Source organism: Mus musculus, chromosome 13, assembly GCF_000001635.26.
Source record: "Mus musculus strain C57BL/6J chromosome 13, GRCm38.p6 C57BL/6J".
NCBI lineage: Eukaryota > Metazoa > Chordata > Mammalia > Rodentia > Muridae > Mus > Mus musculus.
Genome location: NC_000079.6, coordinates 48,916,616 through 48,942,635, shown reverse-complemented (window position 1 = coordinate 48,942,635; position 26,020 = coordinate 48,916,616). Strand labels below are relative to the sequence as shown.

The 26,020-nt window shown below is 44.2% G+C and overlaps 1 protein-coding gene across 4 annotated transcripts in view; it reads left to right on the top strand.

The window, feature by feature from the left end:
* Positions 1 to 26,020, top strand: part of Fam120a (family with sequence similarity 120, member A) — an 88,845-nt gene that overhangs the window by 25,425 nt on the left and 37,400 nt on the right. For all 4 annotated transcript variants that reach the window (XR_001780775.1, XR_003950447.1, XR_001780776.1 and 1 more), the window contains exons 4-7: positions 8,558 to 8,686; positions 10,243 to 10,339; positions 20,386 to 20,483; positions 20,671 to 20,954. Coding sequence is in view for 1 of the 4 variants with exons in the window: in NM_001033268.3 (NP_001028440.2) it covers positions 8,558 to 8,686; positions 10,243 to 10,339; positions 20,386 to 20,483; positions 20,671 to 20,954 (608 nt within the window). In the remaining 3 variants the exon portion in view is untranslated. The remainder of the gene's footprint in view (positions 1 to 8,557; positions 8,687 to 10,242; positions 10,340 to 20,385; positions 20,484 to 20,670; positions 20,955 to 26,020) is intronic.

The following is a 26,020-nucleotide window of genomic DNA, read 5'->3' as shown; positions in this document are numbered from 1 at the left end:
CAGTGTAAACATGGCTGGCCTGGCATTTGCTGATTAGATCAGGGTGGCCTTGAACTTAAAGATATCCATGGCTGCCTCCCAGTTGCTGGCTTGAGTACTTAATCAGTGACATTGAAAGTCATGCATTGTAGGATCTTGGCTTTGAAGTCCTTTGCTGCAGTCCTGAAGGAGGCCCAGTGGCTGGGTTGACCCTATTAATGAGGACCCTGATAATGGCAGAAACAAAGTAACCTGGGGCAGGGCTAGGTGACTCGGGTTTGTTAGACTGCCAAACCTAAGGCTGTGTGTAAGTTCATGGGCTTTAGAAACAGTATACCACTTACCCTAGAGTAGTTTACTTGGGGAGTACCCTGTTTTTCAGTACAGGGAAATCCTCACTATACCCTTGTGGTGAAGGAGAAGAATCTTAGTGTATACTATTTTAGTTTCGCTTATGTATTGTAAAGAGCATTTCTTGTACTTACAGTGGTGGACATCAGATCAGTAAGCCTTGGCCCACCAAAAAGACTTCTGCTGGTCATCCTGCTGTGTCCACTTGGTTGGGCTTGGTAGGTACAGTGTTCTTTTATGTGCTATGGAAGGCTTTGGCAGCTAAACGCTAGAAAGCTGAATTAGTTTCAGGCTTTGAAGTCTGTGAGTTGCCATTCCTTCTACAGGCACCCGACCCTGCTTCTCCTGTGCTGTGACACTTTGGCTCTGTATAAGATTAGTGACTGGCCTCCCATAACCCAGCCCTCAAAGTGTTCTGTGATAGGTTATTTCACTGCTCCTGCCACCAGTGAAATGAGCCAATTTAAACCAGATTAGATTATATTAACGGCAAGCTTATTGGGGGGCTGCTCTGGGGTGGACAAGTTCACTGGCCCCAAGGACCAAGGCCAGGGAAGCTGTCATGGGGAAAGGTGTGTGTGTGGGGTGGGGGGCATCGGAGAGGGAGAGAGAATGTGTGCACGCCCATAGAAAGAAGAGGAGAGGAAGAGAGACCAAAATGTTTCCATTAACTAGGGAGGAGCCTCTGGGGCTAGGTCTGCTTTGGTATATAAAATAATATACTTCAGTCCTTTGTCCCGGGGTCCCAACCCAAGCATTCTGCAGAGGGGTGAGGCTTCAGCCATCGCTGTCTTAGGGCCCTGGCCACAGGCACATACTAGAAGTGGTTTTTTTTCCAAATGTGCTTTGTGGATTTTACATTATTCTATGATTTTTTTATCCTTACCAGTTACAGAAGTTTTGAATTTTGGAGGGGCATTTGGTTTTTATTTTTACAAGGTCTTATCAATGTTACTAGTTTTTCTTTTGTTTTTTGTTTTTTTTTTTTTTTTGTATTTTTTGTTTGTTTTTTGTTTTTTGGGTTTTTTTTTTTTGGTTTTTCGACAGGGTTTCTCTGTGTAGCCCTGGCTGTCCTGGAACTCACTTTATAGACCAGGCTGGCCTTGAACTCAGAAATCTGCCTGCCTCTGCTTCTCGAGTGCTGGGATTAAAGGCGTGCACCACCACACCCGGCTTTATAATCTCTTCTTGTTTTTGGTTTTCCTGAATCTTGAGTTTCTGGAATGATTTACTTCTGCCCCTAGTGTGTGTGTGTGTGTGTGTGTGTGTGTGTGTGTGTGTATGTTGCTGTGTAGCTGTGTAGCTCTGGCTAGCTGGATCGTACTCAGAAGATGGGTGCCAATGGTGTTTACTGTCTGGTGTCACTAGCCTTACTGTCTGCTGTGCTGGTCCTTATCCTTGGAACTGTGGCAACAGGAGCCCAGAAAGCTAATGGTACTGTGTGAAGATAGCCTCCCTGTGCTTGGAGGCTTCTTGTGTGTCATATGAACACTGGTCCAGTGGCTTTATTATTTTGGAATATTCTCTAAATTAAGTTGAGTATAAATTCAATACACAGAAAGGCAGACCTCATTTATATGCTTTGTTATTTTTGTCCTAGCATAAGGGGCAGTTTGTCTCCATTCATCTTTTAGGGAAGGAGTTCCTGCTTGTATGTTAGTGTCACGCAGAAGATAGTGCAGTGCATCTTTATGTTAAGTCAGTCTGTAGCTCAGCAAGAGCAAAGAAGCAGTACCTGAAACGTGAGCTCTTCCTGGACTCTGGAGAAAATTATACTAGGGACTGAAAGGTAAACAGACTAAAACACTTTTCCTTCTTAACTTTTAAAAACAACACAAACAAAGCATAGTCTGACTATAGGAGACGAAAATGGGCAGCTAACGTGAGGTGTTTTGGCTAGACATTCTGCTCTTAGTGGTTGGTTTTCATAGTTTTCCTATTTTTCCACCTTTCCTCTCCAGACTCTAAAATGGTATAGAAATGTGTAATATGGGAATGAAAATCTCTCACAGTCCAACTCAGGAAGAGAATTGCTTTTAACATGCTTGTGTTTAGTCTTCCAGAAGTAATTGCATCTGCTGCTGTTAACACTGAGCTATGCTCGTGATGTCTGCTTGTAGGAGCCAGGCATTATGTGTTGCTTGTTTATTTTGAAATATGGTCTTGCTGGGTAGTTCTGGCTGACCTGGAACTCAGCATAATCCTCCTGTCCCCGTGCTCCTGCCCCACCCCAACCTCTCTCAGTTCCAGGTGCTGGGATTGCAGGCATCTGCCACCACTACTGGCCTAGCTCCCTGTTTTCAGTAGTTAGGATAAACCCTAAGAACCTAGACTTAGTATGACATTTCTTCTTTACTCATCTTTAATTTACTCATTGAATTGCTTGGTGGAATGCTTTTTTTTTTTTTAATACTTTTTATTAGGTATTTTCCTCATTTACATTTCCAATGCTATCCCAAAAGTCCCCCAGGTGGAATGCTTTTAAATGCAAGGTAGCGCAAAGGCTTTCTGTGTTGTGAAAACCAAAGCAGGAAGTATGTAGCTCTAAGGAATTTGTTGCAGTCTGTTAGGCTTCAGGAGTAGCCTTTTGCCAATGCTTTCTAGGTCAGGATGGGCTTCCTGTCATAATGATGGGAAGAAAGGGGCTTGTTCTTCCATGCAAGTCTTAGTGGGTCTGTGATAGAATTGGGGAGTGGAATGTGGAATGTGGTAGGTATTTCTGAGAACCCTGGAGAAAACCAGGAGGAAGGGTTGGGGGGGAGCAGGGAGCTCCAGGTTAGTATTTGTACCTTCTATGCCTACCTTGCAATTACCTAGTTTCGTTTTAAGTAACAACATAATGGCAATAACTGTCCTGTTGAGCCTTGGCTCAGTTCCAAACCAGGTGGGCTCCATTACTTCCTCCTCAGCACTTCTTACCTTACACTGAAAGTCAGGACAGTGCTGGGGTGAAGTGGCCTTTAGTACTGCTTTCTAATCTGACCCCACCAGCCCCTCACCCAAAATAGATGACCAACCCTGTTGTCATACTACAGCCATACACTGGATGTCCCAAGGTAGTTCTGTAACCTAGAGAATATTCTTTAGACAAGACCACAGGTCCAGGGTTATGCCCAGTATAGTGTGCTTCCATCCTTAACAGTGTGGACGTATAGATTTAGGGCAGACAGTTTTCCAAGACTACTCTTAGGTCAGAAACGGAAGTGTGCCACCCTGGCTTTGTGCCACTCGCTGGCTTCTTCAAGCCCCTGGGTGAGACCTTGTCCATGGTGGCTTCTCTTGTTGGTCTCTTAGAGCTCACCTTTCCTCCTGGCTATGTTTAACATGGGTCTCTATATAGGAGTCCCCTCACTTCCTTACTTGCTCGGTAACAGGCACAACTGGTTCCTATATCCAATTCTACAGTAGTAGCACTCTTCCTGTCATATAGTGTTTATATATATGTATGTATATATATATATATATATATATATATATATATATATACACACACACACATACACATACATACACACACACACACACACACACACACATATAACTAACATACAATCAATTCAGGACTTCATACAATTTAATGGTTTTAACATTCAGTGCTATGTAACTATCATAGAACATTTTTGTTAACTCCAAAAGAAATTATGTTCTTATTAATACAGCCCAATTCCTTGATAATAAACTCTATCTCTTTATTAATTGAATCATACAACATACCGTCTTTGTGTGTTTGGCTTCTTTCACATGACTTAATGCTTTCAGGGTCTGCTGACACTGTGACTTGCCTCAGCACCACATTCTGTCCTGTGGCTGGATGACACTCCTTGGTACTATTATGCCACATTTTGTCAATCTGTGGATTTTTAGGTTGTTTATGCTTTCTGGTGATTATAAATTCTATGAACACACTGGTTCGCTTTTATATACAAACACTTCATTTTTCCTTACTGTCTAGGCTGTGTGCTACCTTTCTGTTGTTGTTGTTTTTGTTTTTTGAGACAGGGTTTCTCTGTAGCCCTGGCTGTCCTGGAACTCACTCTATAGACCAGACTGGCCTTGAACTCAGAAATCCGCCTGCCTCTGCCTCCTAAGTGCTGGGATTAAAGGCGTGCGCCACCACTGCCCGTCTGTGTGCTACTTCTATGCTCAGTTTTTTGAGAGCTCCTTATACCTCTTCATGCTGTGCAGTGGCTGTACTGTTTTATTCCCTTGGCAGCATGTAGAGGGTTGGATTTCTGGATGTCCCAGACAGCACTTTTTACTGTCTGCTCTTGTACTCGCTCACTCTCATGGTCTATGAGCTCCGGGTTTTGCATTCAAGTTGCATTTCTGTAATGACTAATGATATTGTGCATCTTTTCCTATGCCTGTTGGCCATTTCCCTGCCACCTTTGGGTGAAAGTCTACTTGGATCCTTTGCCTATTTTTAGATTGAATTCTTCATTAAACTAAAACAGATTTTAATGTATTTCAGATGCATTCTTCTGTTAGATACAAGATTTACAAATGTTTTGGGTTTTTGATTTTTGGAACAGAGTCAGCTAGGCTGCAGCTTCCACCCTCTTGAGTCCTGGGATTCCAGGTGTGGTCCTCCTCCTCCTCCACGCTGAGACTTTGCTTGCCCTTTCTACCTTTTCAGTAGTGTCCTGCTGAATTCCACATTACTACCTTGGTTACATTTGTCCCTGTTCTCACCTACAACACTTGGACCTTGGTAAGCCTTAGTTTAGGTCGAACTGTTCTTGATCTTGTATTCTGCTGTAGCCTTCTACCTCTAGAACCAAGAGCCAGTTTTAAATCAAATGAGTCTTAGGTTGTAATACTGTTGTGTGGTGGGCTTAACCTAATGCCTGGAATATAATACAGTGGCATTTAAGTGAATTCAGAGCTGTGCATTATAGCCAAGACTGAGACCACAGGGTTATATTAAGTAAGATACAGTGCACACAGTGAATAAATAAATGCTTTTGTAACCAAAATGCCATTGGTATTTTGTCTTACCTGGAAGAGGTTGTTTAAGTTTTAATTGTTGTTTTATTTTAACTTCCTTGAGATGCTCCTTGAAATAACTGACCAAAATCAGTGGTTGTAGCAAATCAGGATTTCTGGCTTGCTACAGAGTGGATTCCCCTGTAAAGGTCCCTTTAAAGATACCCATGATCTAGTTGCTACCCCTTGTATTCCTGTGATTGTGAGTGCTATCCTTTGTTAGCTACCACTGTAAGGATATCTTCACATCCATCCCTAAGAAGAGTGAAAGCAGCCCTGAGGGTTGTCAGCTGTGTGGTGGTAAGGGGAACCTCAAATGTCATGAGCACAGTGTTGTACAGGTACCTACCTGCCTGCTCTGAGCACAGGCTGAGGGATACAGCCAGCCAGTGCCACACCAGTATCCCAGCCCTAATTCTCCTAGAGAATCTTTTTAAATTCAGATGTTTTATTAGTAGTAACTAATTCTGTTGTAATAGAACATCTTGGGACAAAAGCAACTTTAGGACAGAAAAAGATTCTTTCTTTGGCTTATAGCTCCAGAGAGGATAGAGTCACCATGGCATGGAAAGTGTGACAGCAAGCTGAGGTTGGCAGTCACACTTCAGCTGTGCACAGGCACAGAGAAGGACCAGGAGAGTCTCTATAACCTTCCCAAAGGGCACCATCTGGGGACCAGAGTTTAAACCTATGAGCCTGTGGGGATGGATGGGAGGGTGGGGCACTTCCTATTAAACGACAGCAGAGGTCAAAGAGCAAGATCTTAGTGCGTGGCATGGGGAAAAGAGGGTATCTGCTGGTTCATTGGCTATAATCTGTCATTTGGAGCTGTAGCTATACAGATGGTTGTAAAGCATCCTGTGGTTGCTGGAAATTGAACTCAGGACCTCTGCTCGATCCGGCCTGCTCCCTCCAGCCCAAAGATTTATTTATTGTTATATGTCAGTACACTGTCTTCAGACACACCAGAAGAGGGCGTCAGAGCTCATTACAGATGGTTGTGAGCCATCATGTGGTTGCTGGGATTTGAACTTAGGACCTTCAGAAGAGCCATCCCACCAGCCCCATAAACAGTTTTTAATGAAGCAGAAATCATTTACTCCCTCAGAAACAGAATGATTGTTTCCAACTTGAGAGTCACTGGAGTTTGATTTTGTTTTTTTTTTCTAACCTTATGTTTTGGGCTAAAATTTAAAAATGGAAATAAGAAAAGATAGCTATTTCTCAGCTATTGTAAGGGTTGAGGGTGCTGTCAGTTCAGGTCAGGACTCTGAAGGAGGCAGCAGCATGGGTGGAGAACACCAGCAAGGAGGGCCCTCAGAGGGACTGCCTGTGCCATTGAAAGAGGCAATCAGGAAGCCATTTTCTATCCAGTCACTTCTGTTCTTACCATTTAAGTTATCATCTTTTAATGTCTAAAACCACCTAAAATAACCAGCATTTCAGATGCTGTGCACAGCACGGGGAAATACTCACTAATTTGTAGAGTGTCTGGTGTTGGAATGGCCAACTAGCCACAAACACCTGTAGAGGCAAACCTGCGGGTTGCAGGTTGAGGGCAGGCCGTCAGGACACTCTCCTCACCACTACCACCTCCCCAGCCCCAGCCCACATGCTATCCTCCCCTTCACTGTGTGCAAGGTGCCCAAGGGTCTGCCAGCAGCAGCATGGGAGTGAGGTGATGTGGGGTAGCTCAGGGTCGCTGTCCTGGCCTCACTTCCCTGGTCACTGTGGTGGGTGACCCCTCACTTGCCTTGCCCTGAGGTTTTTGTAACATTTCATAGAAGGCAGAGCATGGTCCCTTCCACTTGGTCCCAAGCACTTTCACTCTTCTGCTTGTCTGCCCGGGAGCATGGGCAGCGGTAGCCGTTGGCCTTGTGTGAAGGGAAGGGCATTAGGCTTCTAGGGATGCGCTCATGGTCCGCCTCAGTGAACACTTCAGTCATGTCCAGGGAGCCCTTAGCCTGTTTTCCCTACACCAGAGTCTAAGCCGTATGTAGAGCACTGCTCTTACAGGTGAGAACCAGAGATCCACATGGAATGTCCCATGTGTGCTAGGGGAAACACAGTGTTTTCTTGGGGGACGGGAGCAAGTTTGTATCTTTGGGCATCTGGAAATTTGGGTAGTAATCTCAAAGTGTAAGTGCGTGCAGTTTCCATTTCTTTCTTTTTTTTTTTTTTTTTTTAAAGATTGAACTTTTCTAATTTACTCCCCTCCCCATATACACACCCCTCTGGTTTACGCACACACACACACACACACACACACACACACACACACGTTATCACATGTTAGAGAGACTAGAAGTCTAAAATGGGTTTCACTGGAATAAAATCAAGATGTAGCAGGCATGTGTTCATCTGAATTCTCCCAGAGAATTCTCCCTGGACTTTTTCTAGCATCTAACTGCTCACATTCCTGACTCATAGCTTCCTTCTCTGTCGTCAAAGCCAGCAATGAGAGGTCCTGTCTTTCTCGTGGCGTCTCACAGACTCTGCTCTCCTGCACAGAGTGCCCTGTGATTACACTCTGCCCACCCACACAATTCAAGACAGTATTTTTATTTTAAGGCAAGCCAATTGGCAACCTTTCTCCTGTCTTGCCACACGACAGTGTACGTACAGGTTCTTGAGAGTGGAATGTGGGCAGCAGCGAGAGGCCATTGTTCTGCTGACTCCAAAGCCCTTCTGGGATGGCTTTGCTTTCTTTCTAGTCTACTAACCCACCTTCAGTAGTAGCTGTTCTAATGAAAGATCTCGCTTTCATTATTAGATATTAGACTACATTCTCTATTCCTCTGTTTTCAAAGATAAACTTGGTGGGTGTAGGTACTTGGTAACTGAGTTTATCCTTAAAGTTTTAGGGAGCTTTGAATGCAGGTTCAAAGATCACACCACTGCTGGTCTAATCTGTTGATGCAGAAAGAAAGGAGGGAAGCAAATGGCTTCTAGCAGGCCTGCTCATCTTGTGTGTAGGTCCCAATCTGAGTTCTCTAAGTAATGAAATCTCAGCAATGCTTTTAATGCACGGGGTTTGAGCAGCTGGATTGTGTTTTATCATCTGGAAGGAAAAGCTGGCTGTAGAGCCTGCCATGCTTATAGGATCATACAGGTGGGAGGTAAGTAGGTCCTAGCAGGATCCCAGTAAGCAGGCACACTTTGGAGTATCTGGGTCCTGTGTGTAGACTTACCCATCTCTGAGGCTCCTGCTGACTGCTGACATGTGCATTTATCCTCTCAGGTCCGAGCCCACCAGCTGGTCTTGCCACCCTGTGATGTAGTGATCAAAGCCGTAGCTGATTATGTTCGCAACATTCATGACACGTCTGACCTGGATGCCATAGCTAAAGATGTTTTCCAGCATTCACAGGTAACACAAACTGAAAGGACAGGATTTGGGTCAGAGAATCAGGCTGTCCAGTGTGTCTTCCACCAGATGGGTGGTCTCAGCCACTTCACCTTGCTTGCCAGGCCCAAACAGGAGAGGGTTAATGTAGATAATGCCAGAGTCTATGGTGCTCTTAAGTGCTCTGTTCATAAGATGTATGTGCTAGAGGGTTGTTTTTGTTTGTTAGTCAGGTTCTTTGTTTTTGTGCCAGGGTCTTTCTGTGTAGCCCTGACTCCTTGGACTCAAAGCAATCCACCTGCCTCTGCCTCCTGATTTCTGGGGCTGAAGTTATGCATCATCATGCCAGGCTCAAGCCTGAATTTTAAAAGATAAACTGCATGTTGGTCAGATGATGTGGTAGATTGCTGATTAGACTTTCTGTTTCTGGAAGTGAAGTGTGTGGACAAGTCAGTTCCTAGAGTGGTCCTGCGCTGCCTTGAGCCTAAGCCATGACCATCATGCTATATACATGTAGTCTGTTCCATCCATTTCACCTGCTGTGGGGTTTTGGTATTGAGTGGAAGATGTTAGAGCCTTTGGAAAGTCAGAGACCAAACTGAACTGGTCAGAGAAGCCATAGAGCCAGTGCACAGCTACCAGCCTGGGTCTGCTGCTTCCCTCGGGACCGCTGCACACCCAGGCCGAACTGGAAGCAATGAAGCTTAGTCAGATGGGTGGTTCTACAGAACCGAGGTTGGCAGAAGAGACAACCTTCTTCTAGACAGTTTTCAGTGAAACAGCGCTCCTTTAGTGGGGGTAAGGCTATGTAAACCTTGGGGAGTGGGGAGTGGCTGGGTTTAGGTGCTGGGAGTGCTTCATTTGCATGAAGAGTTCCAGGTGCTTACTATAACACCAGTCCTTATAGGGAGAGAGGCAGTTAAAGCTGTAATTTGGCCACCAGGCTATGTGATAACCTCAAGAGTGGCGGAGGTGTGTGTGGGTCTGTACAGGCTATGTGCACCAGGACATGCAGGCCCAGAGCAAGGGGAAAAGGTCCCACTTCTGCTTGTCTCAGGACAAGGTGTTCATGGTTAGGGGATTAGGACACGTCTCGACTGGACTCTTCCTCTGGACTGGCTTGCTTAGTCATCCAGCTTTCTGGCCCCACACCAGCCCTGCTGCCAACTGAGAATCCTACCTTCTGAACACATTGCTTTAAATTTGCATTTATTTTTTTTATATTTTATTTTATTTTATTTTATTTTTTTGGGTAATAATCTTTTGTGTTTGACCTGAAGGTTCTCATGTCATTCTTCTTCTTCTTCTTTTTTTTTTTTTTTTTTTGAGACAGGGTTTCTCTGTGTAGCCCTGGCTGTCCTGGAACTCACTCTGTAGACCAGGCTGGCTTCGAACTTAGAAATCCGCCTGCCTCTGCCTTCCAAGTGCTGGGACTAAAGGCGTGTGCCACCACGCCTGGCTGTCACTCTTCATTTTTATCTAACCTAAAAGGTTACAAATTATTCATGTGCTGAATTATGATAAAGGTGTTCATATATATGACCAGTGGCATAACTAAGGCTTTCCTACATCTGTTTCAGTCAAGAACAGATGACAAAGTCATTCGGTTTAAGAGAGCAGTTGGATATTATTCAGCAACTAGCAAGCCCATGCCATTTCACCCACCACATTACTTAGGTAAGTAAGCAAATCGGCCGTGTGACTGCAAAACCACCTAAGCCCAGAGCTTAGGGATTCCCCAGCAAATTCCATGTTTGTTTTATGTACTTTTCTGAGATGAGGTCTCACTAGGCTGGGCTTAAACTCAGAGAAATCTGCCTGCCTTAGCCTCTGAGTGCCAGGATTAAAGATACATGCCAGCACGTGTAGCTTTGTTCTCGGACAGGATGATTTTCTGTGTGGCCCACTTTGTTAGTAGTTCCTCAGTGAATGTATAGATTTCTAAGAGAAAAGCAAAGGCCATGTAGACAGGCTGGCAGACCACAGCAGAGAGAGTCCTCTGAGGACACAAGACAGTGAGAGTGCAGAGTTGGCAGTGACCTCTCTTGCTGCTGCTGCTACTGCTGCTTCCTCTTTTCTCTTCTTCCTTCTTCTCTTCCTCCTCTCCATAGTCATTCTTTTCCTTGCAGGAGGGCAGGTTTACTGTAGAGATAAGAAGAGTCTTAGAGGCCTTACTCAGCCTAGTGGTGGTGTTTGTTCATGTCATTGTTAACAAAAGTAGGAATGTTCATGAGATATATATGGGAATTAGACTGAAAAACAATTCTCTTTGTTTGGTGTGTGTGTATGTGTGTGTGTACATACATGTATACATGTGCCGCGCGCGGTTTAGGAGACAGTCCCTTCCTTCTGTGAGAGCTCTGGGGCGCAGTCCAGGATTGTTGGGTTTGTATGGGAGGCACCTTTACCCTGACCCTTAGAGGATTCAAGCATGGTTTTGTCAGTGTGCTGGGCACTGGGAACCCACATCAGAGATCGAGGGCTTGGCGGGGCAGGTAGGAGGTGGGCGAGTCAGTGTAGCCTGTCAGACACTGGAGCGGAGGGAGGTGGGGGGAGGCTCAGGGTGCCTGGCCATCTGTTCTCTCAGCCTCTTTATTGATCCTCTGTTCATTCAGTTGCACATTGTACATTTCATTTTTCTCAGAGCAGTCAGAGTGATGTTTCAAAATATGAGCCATACCACACTGAAACCCCTGCAATGTCTTCCCACCACACCTGGCCTGACCCCATATCTGTACCCTGATCCGCCTGGCCCTGCTCACCTTCTGATACTTGCTCCTCAAGCCTGTGGCATAGTACCTTTCTTGCCTTGAGTGAGTTAAGCTGGCTTCTGCCAGTGGCTTTTGCACCAACTATTACGCTTGGTGTTCCTTTCCCCGACTGCCTTGAATTTGGGTCAGCTAGTGAATGAGACCTGCACTTGAGCGTCTCTGAGGACGCTGAGTGTTTTCTGTCAGTTGTTAGTCCTCTCACACTCTGCTGTACTTGGTGGCCCCGTCTTTACACCCCCTTTCACCTGCAGAAAGTAGGGTCAGGGGAGCAAAGGCCTTCCGCATCCTCAGTGGGTAACGACTTGACTGAATGAATTCAACCCATGAGTCTGATTGGAGGAGTAAAGTCATGTGCTGTGCTTTGGTATTATTCTTGGGGAAAGAGCACATTCTGTAGCATAGGACGGGTAGGTATACATTGTTTTACCAGCTAAGCTGTGTCTGCTTATGCTTTGCACACAGAAGTGTTTCAGAATTGCGTGTTTGTGTGCTAGCATGAAATGAGCACTAGACCCTGCGTCGGCCCATCTAATACAAACACTTGCTGCAGGGCCTCGGGCGTCCTGCTCTCTTGTGATGGCGTCACCACGTGAATATTAAAGAGAGGTTTATGTGAAGTATTTGTTAGTGGCAGATACTCTATCACAGGCAGAATGGCCTAAAGGACGCCAAAGACTGACTCGGGGTTAGAGTGCTGACAGTTGGAGGAAGCAGGAAGATGTTTGGTTTTCACTACAGTAACAGAATATCTCAAGCTGAATAACATTTCTAAAGACAAAGACTGGGCTGTCGAGGTGGATCACAGGGAAAAGGTGTGATCTGTTTCCAGTCCTGAAGACCTGAGTGCCATCCCCAGATCTCAACACAGTGGAAGCAAAGAACCACCTCCCCCAACTTTCCCTCAAACTTCACACCATGGCACACATGTAACAAAATAAGCCAAAAATTGTTTTGTTTCTTTTTGTTTGTTTTTATTTTTCAAGACAAGGTTTTTTTGTGTAGTTCTGACTGTCCTGGAATTTGATCAATAGACCAGGCTGGCATTGAATCCAGATATCCACTTGCCCCTGCCTCCTGGGTGTTGAGATTAAAAGCATGCACCACCACCAACCAGCTAAATAAAAATGCTTATTTAGCTGACACTTCTGGAAACTCAAGGCTGTGGCACTGGGCTCAGCTCAGCTCTAGTGAGGACGTCATAGCACATGGGACCACAGTGGCAGTTCTGTGCTGTGACAGAGAGCATACTCTGAGACTGGAAGTGAGAGACAGATGGGTCCACAAGCCCATCGATGGGCCTTTAGTGGCTCCCACTGTGCTCCAGGGCTTGAAGATTTCACCCATCCATCACCTTCAGTAGCACCAAACTGAGGACCAAGTGTCCACCACATGAAACCACAGTACCTGGGTCAGGAAGCAGCAGCTGCAGTCTGAGTAGTTACCGGAGATTGTGTGAACAACACAGCACTCACAGGGCATCCAGGAACAGGAAGTGAGGTGAAAAGCAGTATCTGCTTTTTATATCTGAGTTTCTAAAGAGTTTGAAAAGGAAATTGTGTGGAAAATGTACTGATTTTTCTTTTTTCCTCTATCATTCCCCCAAATAATGCAGTATAGCAACTCTTTGCATAGCATTTGCCTTGCAGTTATTTAGTCTTTGCTGTTCTTAGTCTTTCTCTGTAGGTGTACAGGAGGGGGCATACAGGCTCTGTGGATAGATTCTATGCACAGATTCTCTGTGTGTAGGTTCTATACATTATACAGAAAGGACTTGGACAGTGGTATCCCCTGGGATTTCTGGGATAACAGTTACCAGGATATCCTTACAATACTTTGGGAATACTGACTGTACACATGACATTGTACATTGATCAAGGCTAGTGGCATGTCTTGGCATCTTATGTAAACAAGGTGAATTCTAAATTAAGTTAGAATGTCTGTGAAGTACATTCATGTTTTCAGTCATTAAATGATATTTAAGTGTTTGTGGATAGACGGATAGACTTGGCTGAGATTTCAGTTCCATTTTGTGTAATAATCTTTTCAAAGGGCAGCACCTTGAACTTATGAGGGCTCTCTCTCTGGGCCTGATCTGATTAAAAACAAACAAAACAAACACAAAAACCCTTACCCTTTCAGGACTAATATCCTGGGGCCAAGCTTCCAATGTCAGACTTTGCAGAGATGTCAGAAGCTGAACCAGAAAACTAACGAAACAAAAAACTTCCCTTTGACAACCATTCCTCACCTCATTCTTGGTTGGTTTGTTTGTTTGTTTTGTTTTGATTTTTGTTTTTTGTTTTTTTGTTTTTCGAGACAGGCCTTCTCTGTGCAGGCCTGGCTGTCCTGGAACTCACTCTGTAGACCAGTCTGGCCTCGAACTCAGAGATCCGCCTGCCTCTGCCTCCCGAGTGCTGGGATTAAAGGCGTGTGCCACCACGCCTGGCTCTCATTCTTGTTTTTCTTCTGCTTTGAGGTGCTAGAGAATCAGTCCCAGAGCCCAAGTATTCTAGGCAAGCATTCAGCAGTGAACTCTAGTGGTTTGGGTATTGTTGGAGAATGAGAAAAGAATGTGTTCAGGTAATGTCTTTGTCCGGCCTAGAGATTTTTAAAGTAAGCATATAGGTTATTGAGAAGGCTTGGCTGATAAAGGTAAAGGCCCTGCTGATGCAGCTGCCTTCCCGAGTTGGATTCCCCAGAACTTGTATAATGGGAGAGGAGAACTGACTGACTGTAGGAAGTTATCTGTCAGCTTCCACACATTCGCAGTGCTGTGTGTTGGCATACAGTGGTTTGTGTCCCTGCACACTGCCAGTTATAGCTTGTTGTGAGTTACCACTCTGAACACAAGTATGAGAAAGACTTGAGTTCTCACAATTTGTGGCTTAAAGTGGTAATGCAAGCCCTAATGCCCTACTAGTTATATGAACATTGGCGAGTGCTCAGGGACATTCCAAAGCTGCATGAGTGAAGCTAGGGTCCTTATTATCTCAGCTACCTTTCTGCTACTGTGGAGAGACACCATGGCTAAGTGTCTTTTAAGTTCCAGAGGATGAGACCATGACCATTGTGGCAGGGAGTAAGGCAGCAGGCAGGCTGGGCACTGAAGCAATTGTACACATCTGATCCAGAAGTGGGAGGCAGAGTGCTACTATGGAATGGCATTGACTTGAGAAGCTTGCTTCAATAACACACCTTCTCCAGTAAGGCCATACCTAATCCTTCCACCAACTGGGGATTAAGTATTCACATGTTTGAGCCTGGGGATGGGGTGAGGGGAGGGGGAGGGAGAGGGGCTATGATTCTCATTCAAACACCACATTTAAGTAAATGAACTATACACTCTTGGTCAGAGGGTTAAAATTGTCAAAGCTACTCTTGAGATGACTCAGCAGGCAAAGGCACTTGCTGCCACTCCTGACACTGGAGTAAGGGAAAGATAACTTATACATATTGTCCTCTGACCTCCAAAGACATGTTGTGTCATGTGTACGTCTGGTGTGCACACAGTGCACCCACACAAAATTAATGAATAAAGATGTAATAATAATAAAAACTTTGTTGCTGGTGAGCGTAACTTTAATTTTTTTCAAAGCCAACCTTTTTTTTTTTGTTTGTTTTTTTTTTTGTTTTTTCGAGACAGGGTTTCTCTGTGTAGCCCTGGCTGTCCTGGAACTCACTCTGTAGACCAGGCTGGCCTAAAACTCAGAAATCCGCCTGCCTCTGCCTCCCAAGTACTGGGATTAAAGGCGTGCGCCACTACACACCTGGCTTCAAAGACAACTTTTAACGATGGTTCTTAAATGCTTAACCTCCCTTCTAGCCACCTAGACTTTCTGTTGTTTCACATCTTCAACAGCATTTGACAGTTTTAATTTCCACCCACCAGAGGTACTGGAAAAGAAAGGCTATTATGATACGGGGGAAGTGGACCTGTTTAGAAATGGTCTTTTGGAGCAAATCCCATCTGCATTGTCAGGAAATCAGCAGTTCAGTTCATAGGTCAGCAGCGGCAGCTCAGTCCACTCACAAACATGCCACAGATATATCAGCAGTCCATTTCAGTCGGGTCAGGATAGCAGCAGTGGTGGCACAACCTGACAGGAAGAGCCAGGCCTTAGCTGGATCATTCAGCACGTGCCAGCAGGAGGGATTTGGACCAGCAGGGATGCCATGAGCAGTTCTTTGCTGTGCCTCTCTCAACTAAGTAAAGATCAGTGAAGACACAAGACCAACAAGTGTTGCTCAGCTAGCTCTACAAGCAAGCCTCTCACAGGCTGTTGAATCCTAGTTATACTCTCTCCAAACATTACATGTCCTCCATCAGTCTTGCCTCCCCATGTGAGTCTGACTTGGCAAAACTCCACATGAATCTGTATTAGCTGACATCAACTCTAGGTTTTTAGTGCATTTCTTTCTGTGGAGTCCTGACAAGTGCAGCTCAACTACACAAGGTAAGGTAGACTAATACAGGCATGTCATTAGCAAAGAACCCTTCATCATATGTCCTTTCGCATGCTTGCTTTAGCAAAACATCCTCTTTCCTGGGTCTGCTTCAGCAAAATGTTCCTTCACGTACCTTCTTTATAGTAAAATATCCTTTCACGTGTGTCTGCTTCAGGAAAACACTCCTTCATGTGTATGCCCCAGCAAAACACCATCCAACACAACACAACTGACATTTTAAAGAACCCTTAAGTTTCCACTTCAGATGGGAATGTTAATGGGACAGATACTTTATCTGACAATTTGGCAGCCTTTCATAAAACAAAACAAACTCTTGACCGTATGATCCAGCAGTCATATTTGTGAATATCATCCACACAGCAACCTGCACTTGGATGTTTATACCAGCTTAATGTATTATATCTGTCAAACTTGAAAGTAACCAAGGTGTTAAGCGGTTCCTCAGATGACTATAGCACTGATAGAGCGGAGCATTACTCAACCGCACAGAGTCACAGTGGGACCTTAATGCATGTTGCTAAGTGAGAGAAACCAAACTAAAATCCCCATACCATGTGGATCCATGAGTCCAGTCGTGGATATACTCCTATATATCCACAGGAAAAGGATCCATGAGTCCAGCTGTGGATATACTCCTATATATCCACAGGAAAAGGATCCATGAGTCCAGCTGTGGATATACTCCTATATATCCACAGGAAAAGGATCCATGAGTCCAGCTGTGGATATACTCCTATATATCCACAGGAAAAGGATCCATGAGTCCAGCTGTGGATATACTCCTATATATCCACAGGAAAAGGATCCATGAGTCCAGCTGTGGATATACTCCTATATATCCACAGGAAAAGGATCCATGAGTCCAGCTGTGGATATACTCCTATATATCCACAGGAAAAGGATCCATGAGTCCAGCTGTGGATATGCTCCTATATATCCACAGGAAAAGGATCCATGAGTCCAGCTGTGGATATGCTCCTATATATCCACAGGAAAAGGCAGAACCACACAAACACAGAAAGGATGAGTGGTCCTGGGGTTATGATGAGCGAGCAGTGACTAGGTAAAACCTGAAGCACGTGCAGGGCCCAGGATATGTGCCCACTGAAGAGTGTCCAGTAATTATAAAACAATCATTGAAAACTAATGTCAACAGCAGGAGTTACATTGTTTTATTCTTTGAATCAAAAATTTCAAAGCTTAATTTTTACCATCCCTGGAAAAGTAAGATATAGGTTATCTTCCTTAGTGCCTTGACACAAAACCTCTCATTGTCTGGAAGCTTGCCATTTCCATTAGACTGGCTGGCTGAGCTGCTCCTTGATCCTGAGGTTATAGGTATGTGGGTACCGGGGGTTTGAATCCATGGCTTCAGGTTTGCAGAGCAAGCACTCTTACCCACTGATCCTCTCCAAGGCCCAGACCATTTTAAAAGCTACTTTGTAACTATTTTGTGTTTTGTTTAATGTAATATCTCTAAGTTCCAGAATAGCCTCTTTTAGGGCGATATGATGGTTTGTATATTCTTGGACCAGGGAGTGGCACCATTTGGAGGTGTAGCCTTGTTGGAATAGGTGTGACCTGGTTGGAATAGGTGTGTCACTGTGAGTGTGGGCTTAAGACTCTCACCCTACTTGCCTGGAAGTCAGTCTTCCACTAGCAGCCTTTGGATGAAGACATAGAACTCTTAGCTCTGCCTGCCCCATGACAGCCTGGGTGATACCATGCTCTCACCTTGATGATAATGGACTGAACCTCTGAACCTGTAAGCCAGCCCCAATTAAATGTTGTTTTTTATAAGACATTTCCTTGGTCATGGTGTCTGTTCATAGCAGTAAAACACTAAGACAGAGCCAGGCTGTGATGTTTACAGTTAGTTGGAAGTGCTTTTAGTTTAGTACCATTTCTTTTTTCTTCTTTTCATTTATTTATTTTATTTTATTGAGTGTATGGTGGAAGAGTGAAATGGGTCAAAAGGGAGGGAGGGAGGTCTTTCCCATGCTGGGACGTCCGTGCCTTGGGAAGGAAGGCAGCCAAACGGGTTCGTGTGTAGTCCCTTGTGGTGCTTTATCCAAAAGACTTTGGTTCTGGCCTCCCATTTTATTCTCAAAGGGCAGTCTGGGAACCCTTATAGATTGTCCAACTATATCTTTGGTGAATATATTCCATGGCCACTGTGTGCTTCTCTGAGATTCGTGTTTACTTCTTCAGGTTAGTCCTGCCTTGCGTAGACTTTGAAGGTACAGATAGAACCAGAGGCTGCTGAACACCTCTTCCTAGTACCATTTCCTTAAACAGGTATCTTAGTTTAATACAGAGCAAAGGCTAGGCGGCTCTCCAGGGCTTGGGGAGAAAAGTCAGAGAACACAGCTCCAAGGCACTTGTATTTGCTGCTTTTCTGTGCATTCCTGTCATACTTAGCACTTTTTTTATGCTATAAAAATACTCCATTAATTAAGCATTGTTCCTGCATTCTTTTTCTCCCTTGTTGTACATATTTTGCTAACAAAGGTTGCTTTAGTATGTGTTGGTAAAAAGGACATAGGAGAGCAGCAGTGTTGCCTCGACACTGGACCCTGTGTCTCTTCTGAGACACTCTTGTAATGGAAAAGGCGGGCCATGGTTCTTTTCAGCTACTGCACTGGACATGAAAAACAAGAGGTCCGTGAGCTCCCAAGACAGGTCCTGGTGGTCAGTCATTTCTTTTTTTTTTTAAGATTTATTTATTTATTATATGTAAGTACACTATAGCCGTCCCCAGACACCTCAGAAGAGGGAGTCAGATCCTGTTACGGATGGTTGTGAGATGGTTGTGAGCCACCATGTGGCTGCCAGGACCCGAACTCCAGACCCTCGGAGGAGCAGTCAGGTGCTCTTACCCACTGAGGCATCTTACCAGCCCAGGTCAGTCATTTCTTTAGGAAGATGTAGACAACTCCATTCAGTTAGTACAGGCTAGCATACGAGAGAACAATAGCTTGTTCTGTGGAGATACAGGGATGTCGAAGCCATTGACTATAATGTGCTTTTTAGAAAGCACTTTAAAAATATTGGCTTTGGCAGGGCTGGAGCAATGTCAGCATTTAAGGAATTGACATAGGTTTCCAGCACCCATGTCTGGCAGCTCCAGGGGGTCTGGTGCTTTTCTTCTGGCCTTCATAGGTACCTGCAGTCATGTGACATACAAATGTACACAAAAAAAAATAATAAGAAATAAAATTTGAAGAGAATCTTTGTTTTTTGTGTTATCCTGTTTTGTTTTTTCAAAGGAATGTTTGTGCTTTTAAGGGAGGTGTTAGTTGTTATATCCAAAAGTAGCATAGCACTATTGATCATCTCCTGAAAGTGATTCGACCAGACCATGCTTTTATTATTCAGAAATTATCGGGGTTGGGGTAGGTGTATGGTGGCGCACAACTTTAATCTGAACACTGGGGAGGCAGAGGCAGGCAGGTGGATCTCTGTGAGATTGAGGCCGGCCTGGTCTACATAGTGAGTTCCAGGACAGCCAGGGCTGCTACACAGAGAAACCCTGTCTTTAAAACAAACAAATAAAAAGTTAAATAGAAAAGTTCAGTTATCAGAAATTAACCAGACTTTCTACAGTGGTTCCAAAGATAATGTTTGAGCACTGCTGGATTTTATAGCATATTTTGTTCCTACTGCTAGCTGTGACTCTGAATTACCATAGAGTATCTTTAGCAGGTGTAGTGGCTCTTGCCTCACACTTGGAGGGGAGCTGGTAGACTTGTCACTTGTGCGCAGGTGCATGCATGTTTCGTGTGTCTGTGTGTGTAAATGTGTCCCTTGAGCACACATGCTGAGTTCACTCTTCCCTACTGTTTGTACAGAAGTTTTCTTTGTTCAGTACAAAGTGGGAAGCTATGCCAGGATTTCCTGTTGGTGAAGCCAGGATCAAAGGCCTTCATGGGTTCAGAGCTAAGAGCTGCAGGCTGCTGGAGATGAGAATTCTAGAGAGTTGGTAGCTTGTGAGGCTCCTGTATCCTCATGGAACTGGAGAAAGTGAGCAGTGATCACTTTCAGCCTCGGTGGGCTTCACAGTAGCTCTCAGGAAACCCTGTGTCTGCCAGATTGGGCCAGCGATGAGGCTAGTGTTCTCATTTATAGTCCTGATTTGACCCTAATTTGTATTGTTTAAGAATCACCCTCACAGTTTGGTCTTGGAACTTTGCTTTCAGAGAGGCAGCACTTCCCTGCCCAGTGCTGTTCAGAGCAGAGGCTAGAAAAGCCCACTGATCTTAAGAGAGCTGTATTTCAGGGCTCTGGACTGGTTTTGTTTCCACTGTTATAGCAAGACTGAGGAAGCTATGACATCTGGAGCCACATGTTAAATCTGAGTTTCTAAAGGTTTCTGGGAAGAGGGACATCTGAAGGGGGCAAGGTACCTGGGCTCTGGGCTGCACTGGGGATATTGCATTCTCTTCACAGTTGTCTTATTATTTTCTTCCTGTATTGATAAAACAGCCCGACCAAATCCATTTGGAATGCCTGGGATGGTGCCACCATATGTTCCCCCTCAGATGCTCAACATTCCACAGACTTCTCTGCAAGCAAAGCCCGCGGTAAGGTATCCTCTGAGTCAAGGTAGTGCTCTGAGCCTTGAATATGAATTAAAAAAAAAATTCTTGTGTTAATATAAAGGATAGATACCAGTTTATCAAATTAAAAATGACTGAAGAGGACAAAGCTAATCCAGGCTTGCCTCAGGCCCCAGCAGCCCTGTACACTGACTTGTGTTCTGCACCTCAGGTCCCGCAGGTGCCCAGCCCAGGGGGCACCCCAGGCCAGGCTCCATACCCATACAGCCTCTCTGAGCCAGCCCTCACCCTGGACACTAGCGGGAAGAACCTGACAGAGCAGAATAGCTACAGCAACATTCCTCATGAGGGGAAGCACACACCGCTGTATGAGCGCTCCTCGCCCATCAACCTGGCCCAGAGTGGCAGCCCCAATCACGTGGATTCTGCCTACTTCCCTGGCTCTTCTACATCATCATCATCAGACAATGATGAGGGCGGCGGAGGGGCGACCAAGTGAGTATTCAAGATCACAGAGTGCTCTGGGTGCTGTGTCCTGAAGGCTTCCTTGATTGTGTATCCAAAGGTTGTCTACCACAGGTAGGTGTTACTTGTAACTAGGAGAAGTCTACCCAATGCCAGGCCTTGCTGTTTTAGCCCCAAGGCTAGAGATCCCAGGAATCTGGGCGAGTTGAACAGTAACTCATTTATTTATGTCATGGCTCAAATATGTGGGTTGCTCTGTAGCACCATTGGCCCATCATCTACACCAACTCACTCCCCTGATAGCCTTAACCTCTGGACTTCTAGAGAAGAGAGCCCCAAACTTCCCCTCATCCAAACTCAGCAGCCAACACTGTTTGCCTAGCCTAAGTGTAGAATGCTGCTGGATTCAGATGAGACTTCTTCCTAGAAAGCATTAGAGTTCACAAATGAACAGCCAGTTAAAATCAGATTGGCAGAAATTATAGTGTACCCTCCCTTGTCCCCTAAGGTATTCTGTTTGGAAAAAGGGAAAGAATTAACTATCTTTTCTGTGAGTCTTTGTCCTATTGTGAATTTGATCACTGTTTCATGGGGTAAATAACTAGGGCAGGCTACTACTTTGTGACTGCCCAGCAAGGCTGGTGGGTGCTACATTTACCTTTGCACTCAGATGTGAGAGATTTGAAAGGCAGTGTTCAGTGTTCCTGCAAGTTTTCCCTGGTGTATCTACTATGAAATAGAAGCAGATGTGTGCTCACCCAGGGCAGTGCTTACTGAGTCTGCACACCTTGTCTCAAGAGGGGAAGTATAGCGTTGATAAATATTCACTGGCTGAATTATTATCTAGTATTCGTATTTTTAAAGGGGTTGTCTAGCAGGATGATAGGTTTGTGATCTTTTGAATCAAAATTTCTGGATTGCCTCACCAGAAATGAGCATTTTAAACAAGCACCCTGTGATTGTCATCAAATGTGAAGGCAACTGGCAGATAGTCTAAGAAGCGGAGTTCTGAGACACTTTACTAGGTCTGAAAACCTGGGAATCTGTACAAGGAATATTTGGTATAAATTGAGAAACACTGGCAAAAGGCAGAAGAAGAAAGCTGTAGACTCTGAGCCCTGCAGAGACAGGATCTATGGAGTCACTTGGGCAGGTGGGTGGTGACTACTAGCTCTGGAGAGTAGACATAAAGAGTGCTGTTCTTAGGTTAGGATAAGAGTGCCTTCAGCTCATGGCTGTTTTAAAGACTGCCTGGCTGGTCCTTCTTTCTCTTGAAGTTCCTGTGAACTTTCCCCAGATACTATCATTTACTATTTCCTGTGTATCTTGTTCCCGAAAAGGGATGTGACCTCTCGTCCTGGCAGTTAGTGTTTGCTGCTGCTGTAGAGAAAGTGTCTTTTAGAAAAGTTGATACACAGCCTCAAGTCAAGGTTGGACTTGAGTTGTGTGACTCAAGGACTTTGTCCCTTGAATTGTTTGCCTCACTTATGACAGTAAATATGAGATTGTGTTAGGCATGTGAGGAAGGTGGCAGAGGAGGTAAGGAGCCTGCTCCTGAGCCCTGGACCCTAAGCTTTGCTTATGGTGAATGCTATAATACAGTTCGGGTTTATGAATGTGATGCTGGGTTCTCAGTCCTCGGGGAGGGTCCTAGGCAGTTGTGTGAATTGTGTGTAGAGTGTGTTATGTGCAGCATATGAGAACAGCTTGGTGCTTTTAGTGGCTCTGCACCGTGGGCGGTATAGTGATAGTTCCAGCTGCTCAGGAGACTGACACAGCAGGCTCTCATGAGCCCAAGTGCTCAGAGACCCTGGGTAGTGTCATAAGACCTTATATCAAAAGATAAAAACAATGTCAGCTTTAGTATAAATAAAACCCATAATTCCAGCACGTGGAAGTCTGAAGCAGGAGGATTGCTGTGGATTTGAGGCCAGCCTGGCTACATAGTGTTTCAAGCCAATCTGTACTGCAGAGTGAGATCCTGTGTCCCAAAGCTCAAGCAAAACAGAAACAAAATCAGTAGGAATAGTTAGTCAGGATCTTACCCTTGCTTTGGACTTGACCAACATGATGTTTTGAGGAAAGTCTCAAAGGAAAGGACAGTATCTGTCTATTCATTTACCCAAGAAATGCTCAAGCACTTGCTGTTTGCTGGTGGGCATCATTGAGGAAGTGTGCTCTGATGGTGTGCTGTGCTAGAGGACAGTCTATGGTGGCAAACACAGTCCCAGTGGACTTCTAGAGAGCAGAGGACAGATTAATCAGGTGCTGGTCTCTAGGCCTGGCCTTGCAGAACTGATTGCTCCCTGGCCTGTAAATACTTGTTTTTGTTTTTGTCTGTTTGTTTTAGAAAGAAGTATACCTTCTTGGCACCATATGCCTTTGAAACAGAGTTTTAACCTCAGAAGTGTAATTCTGTCCCCTTCAACAGAGGAGTGCCAACCCTTACCATTTCTATACTGTAATAGCAGGGAAGAATCCTCCAGTTTCCTCTTAAGGGCACACCTCTGTGTGATCCTTCTTGAAGCTCTCACCCCCAAGACTACGTAGCTGTGCTTCTGGCCAAGCACAATACACTCTTAAATACTCACTAGTTAGGATGAAATGCTAAGGCAAAAAGCAGTCAGTTTTAGAAACATTTCCATGAGTACATTTTATGTGGTATCATACCGGGAACAATAGCCAGATTTGGTGTAGGATGATCTACAGAGGAAGTGGTCTAGTTCCCCCAACCTTAAGTCGGGTGATGGATGTTAACTAAGTAATTCTCTCCCTCTCTTTGTCAAAATAGCAACAGAACATACTTCTTGCTCTACTTTTTTGTTAATATTGAAAAGAAAAATTCAGTTGGTAATATTTTTTTTTCTTTTCCTGGCCTTTATTGAACTTTTGTTTTGTTTTGGACTAAGAATTACAGTTGGGTCTGCATTGGAGATGTTTGTTACTTTCATAGCTTTGTTTGGGCTTGTAAGAGTTAAATCAGGGAATGAATAACTTGGAAGCTCTAACTTCTTACACAGTTTTTTTTCTAATTACCACCTGTAGTAGACAGTTACTTCGAATTCAAACATTAAAAAATACAAAGAGGCTGGGCAGTGGTGGCGCACGCCTTTAATCACAGCACTTGGGAGGCAGAGGCAGGCAGATTTTTTGAGTTCGAGGACAGTCAGGGCTATACAGAGAAACCCTGTCTTGAAAAACAAAACAAAACAAAAACAGAATCCCATATAATTCCCAATCTAGATAGGGACCAGCCAAAGACTAGTGGATATATAACAGTTTATTTTTCTCAGAATATACTAACACACATGTTTTATAATAATAAGGTTAGGAACAGCTTGCCCTTTTCTTTTTTCTTTTATTCTTAAAATACTTCAATAAGTATATTTCTGCATGTAAGTGTGACATATGAATATTTAACGTTTAATAAATAATTATACTTGATAAATATTGCTAACTCTTTACTGGTATTTTTAAATGTGTCTGTAAAAGTTCTTATTCAGAGAAAAGGAACATTTCAGTTTTGTGACTTTGTAGAGGCTTGTTTTTGTGAACATAGATGTTTGTGTCTTTAAGTGGCGTGAATCCATTGTAATAAAGTGTGCAGTATATATTGTTGATTTTGAGTTACAGTATCCTAGTATTTTGGTATTATTTCTTGCATAAGCTTCCTCCACCAGAGGATCACATCTGACATGTGAAGAATGAGCTCTGGAAGGTAGGCTGCCCAGTGCCTACCTTGCTGAGCGCAGCCTGCCTTCCAGAGGGCTGCTCCTTGCCCTGCAGGGTCTGGCTTGGCATTTCTAGCTATGGTTATATAGCTTCCTGCCCCCATGTGGATGAGCACATTTTCTGAGGGCTTTTGGGGGTTTCTTGTGAATTATATAAGCAAAATTAACTATTGGAGCAATACAAAACTAAAACAGTGATTTTATTTATTTATTTATTTTTTAATGTAAAAATAGTTAAGGGATTTTGTTCAGCTCCTTGATCTAGTATTTCAGGAAATAGAGACTGTAGATATTGGTTTTTTGTTGTTGTTGCTGTTCTTTTTTTTTTTTTTCCCCCCCCCCCCCCCTCTTTTCTTTCTAAGGGTGGCTAACAAGGAGAATTCATGTTTCCCTGCCCTGGAGGTCAAGGACATTAAAGACAGAGTTGATAGAATAGTTTGCATGCAGTGGTGAGCTTTCTTCCCAATGGCTGGGCTGTGCCAGGACTTACTACATCTACATTTGTAGTCTTCAGCACAGTTCTAAGACCTTAGCATTGAGGCGGTGCAGAATCTTATCTGTTGGGGAAAATAACATTTATCTTTATTTCTTCAGCAAGAAATTCTAGCTGTCTCATAATAACCACATACAATGTTCACAGATACTGGCGTATTAGAAAATGTGCGCCTTGCCCTACTGTTATATGGGAAAGAACTTTGCCTGTCCTCTGAAGGAAAACCTTGTATAGTTTAGGTCTGGAACACATTGCTATCTTCAACTGGTGCTTGTGACCTAAACATGATTAGTGCAGAGTTGCCTACCAGCAGCTCTGATGGCCTTACAAAGCTTGGCCTGCCTGACTGGAGTTGAAGTGGTTGCTTGTTTGCTGTGTTTATGCATGGAGATAGAGCTACACCTACAGCTGCCTGTCCTTGGACAGTATGTAGCACGATCTGGAGTAGCCACTCCAGATCAGATCGTGGCACTGAGTCCTTTTGTATGGGAGTTGGGGATAGACTTACTTTTCTGAGCTGGAATTTGATCATCAAAGATGTTTACCATGGGGGTGAGAGTCAAAGAGAGTTAATGCTAGTTTGTGAGACATCTGGTTCTAAGAATAAGCTTAAGGTGTTAGTAGTTGTGTCAAATGAATTATGGAATGCTGAACTACATTTGTTCAAAGAAGAGCATTTATCCTAACCACATACTTTGCTTTCTTACATTGTGAAGTAATAGCTGCCCTAGTGAGTGTATTAGACTGAACACTGGCTATGTCAAGATACTTTGCAGGAACAATAATGCTAGTCTGTCTCGTGAGCATCAGGGTGATGGCATTACTGTATTTTCAACTTGATGGTTCATGTAGAACAGAACACTTACACCTTC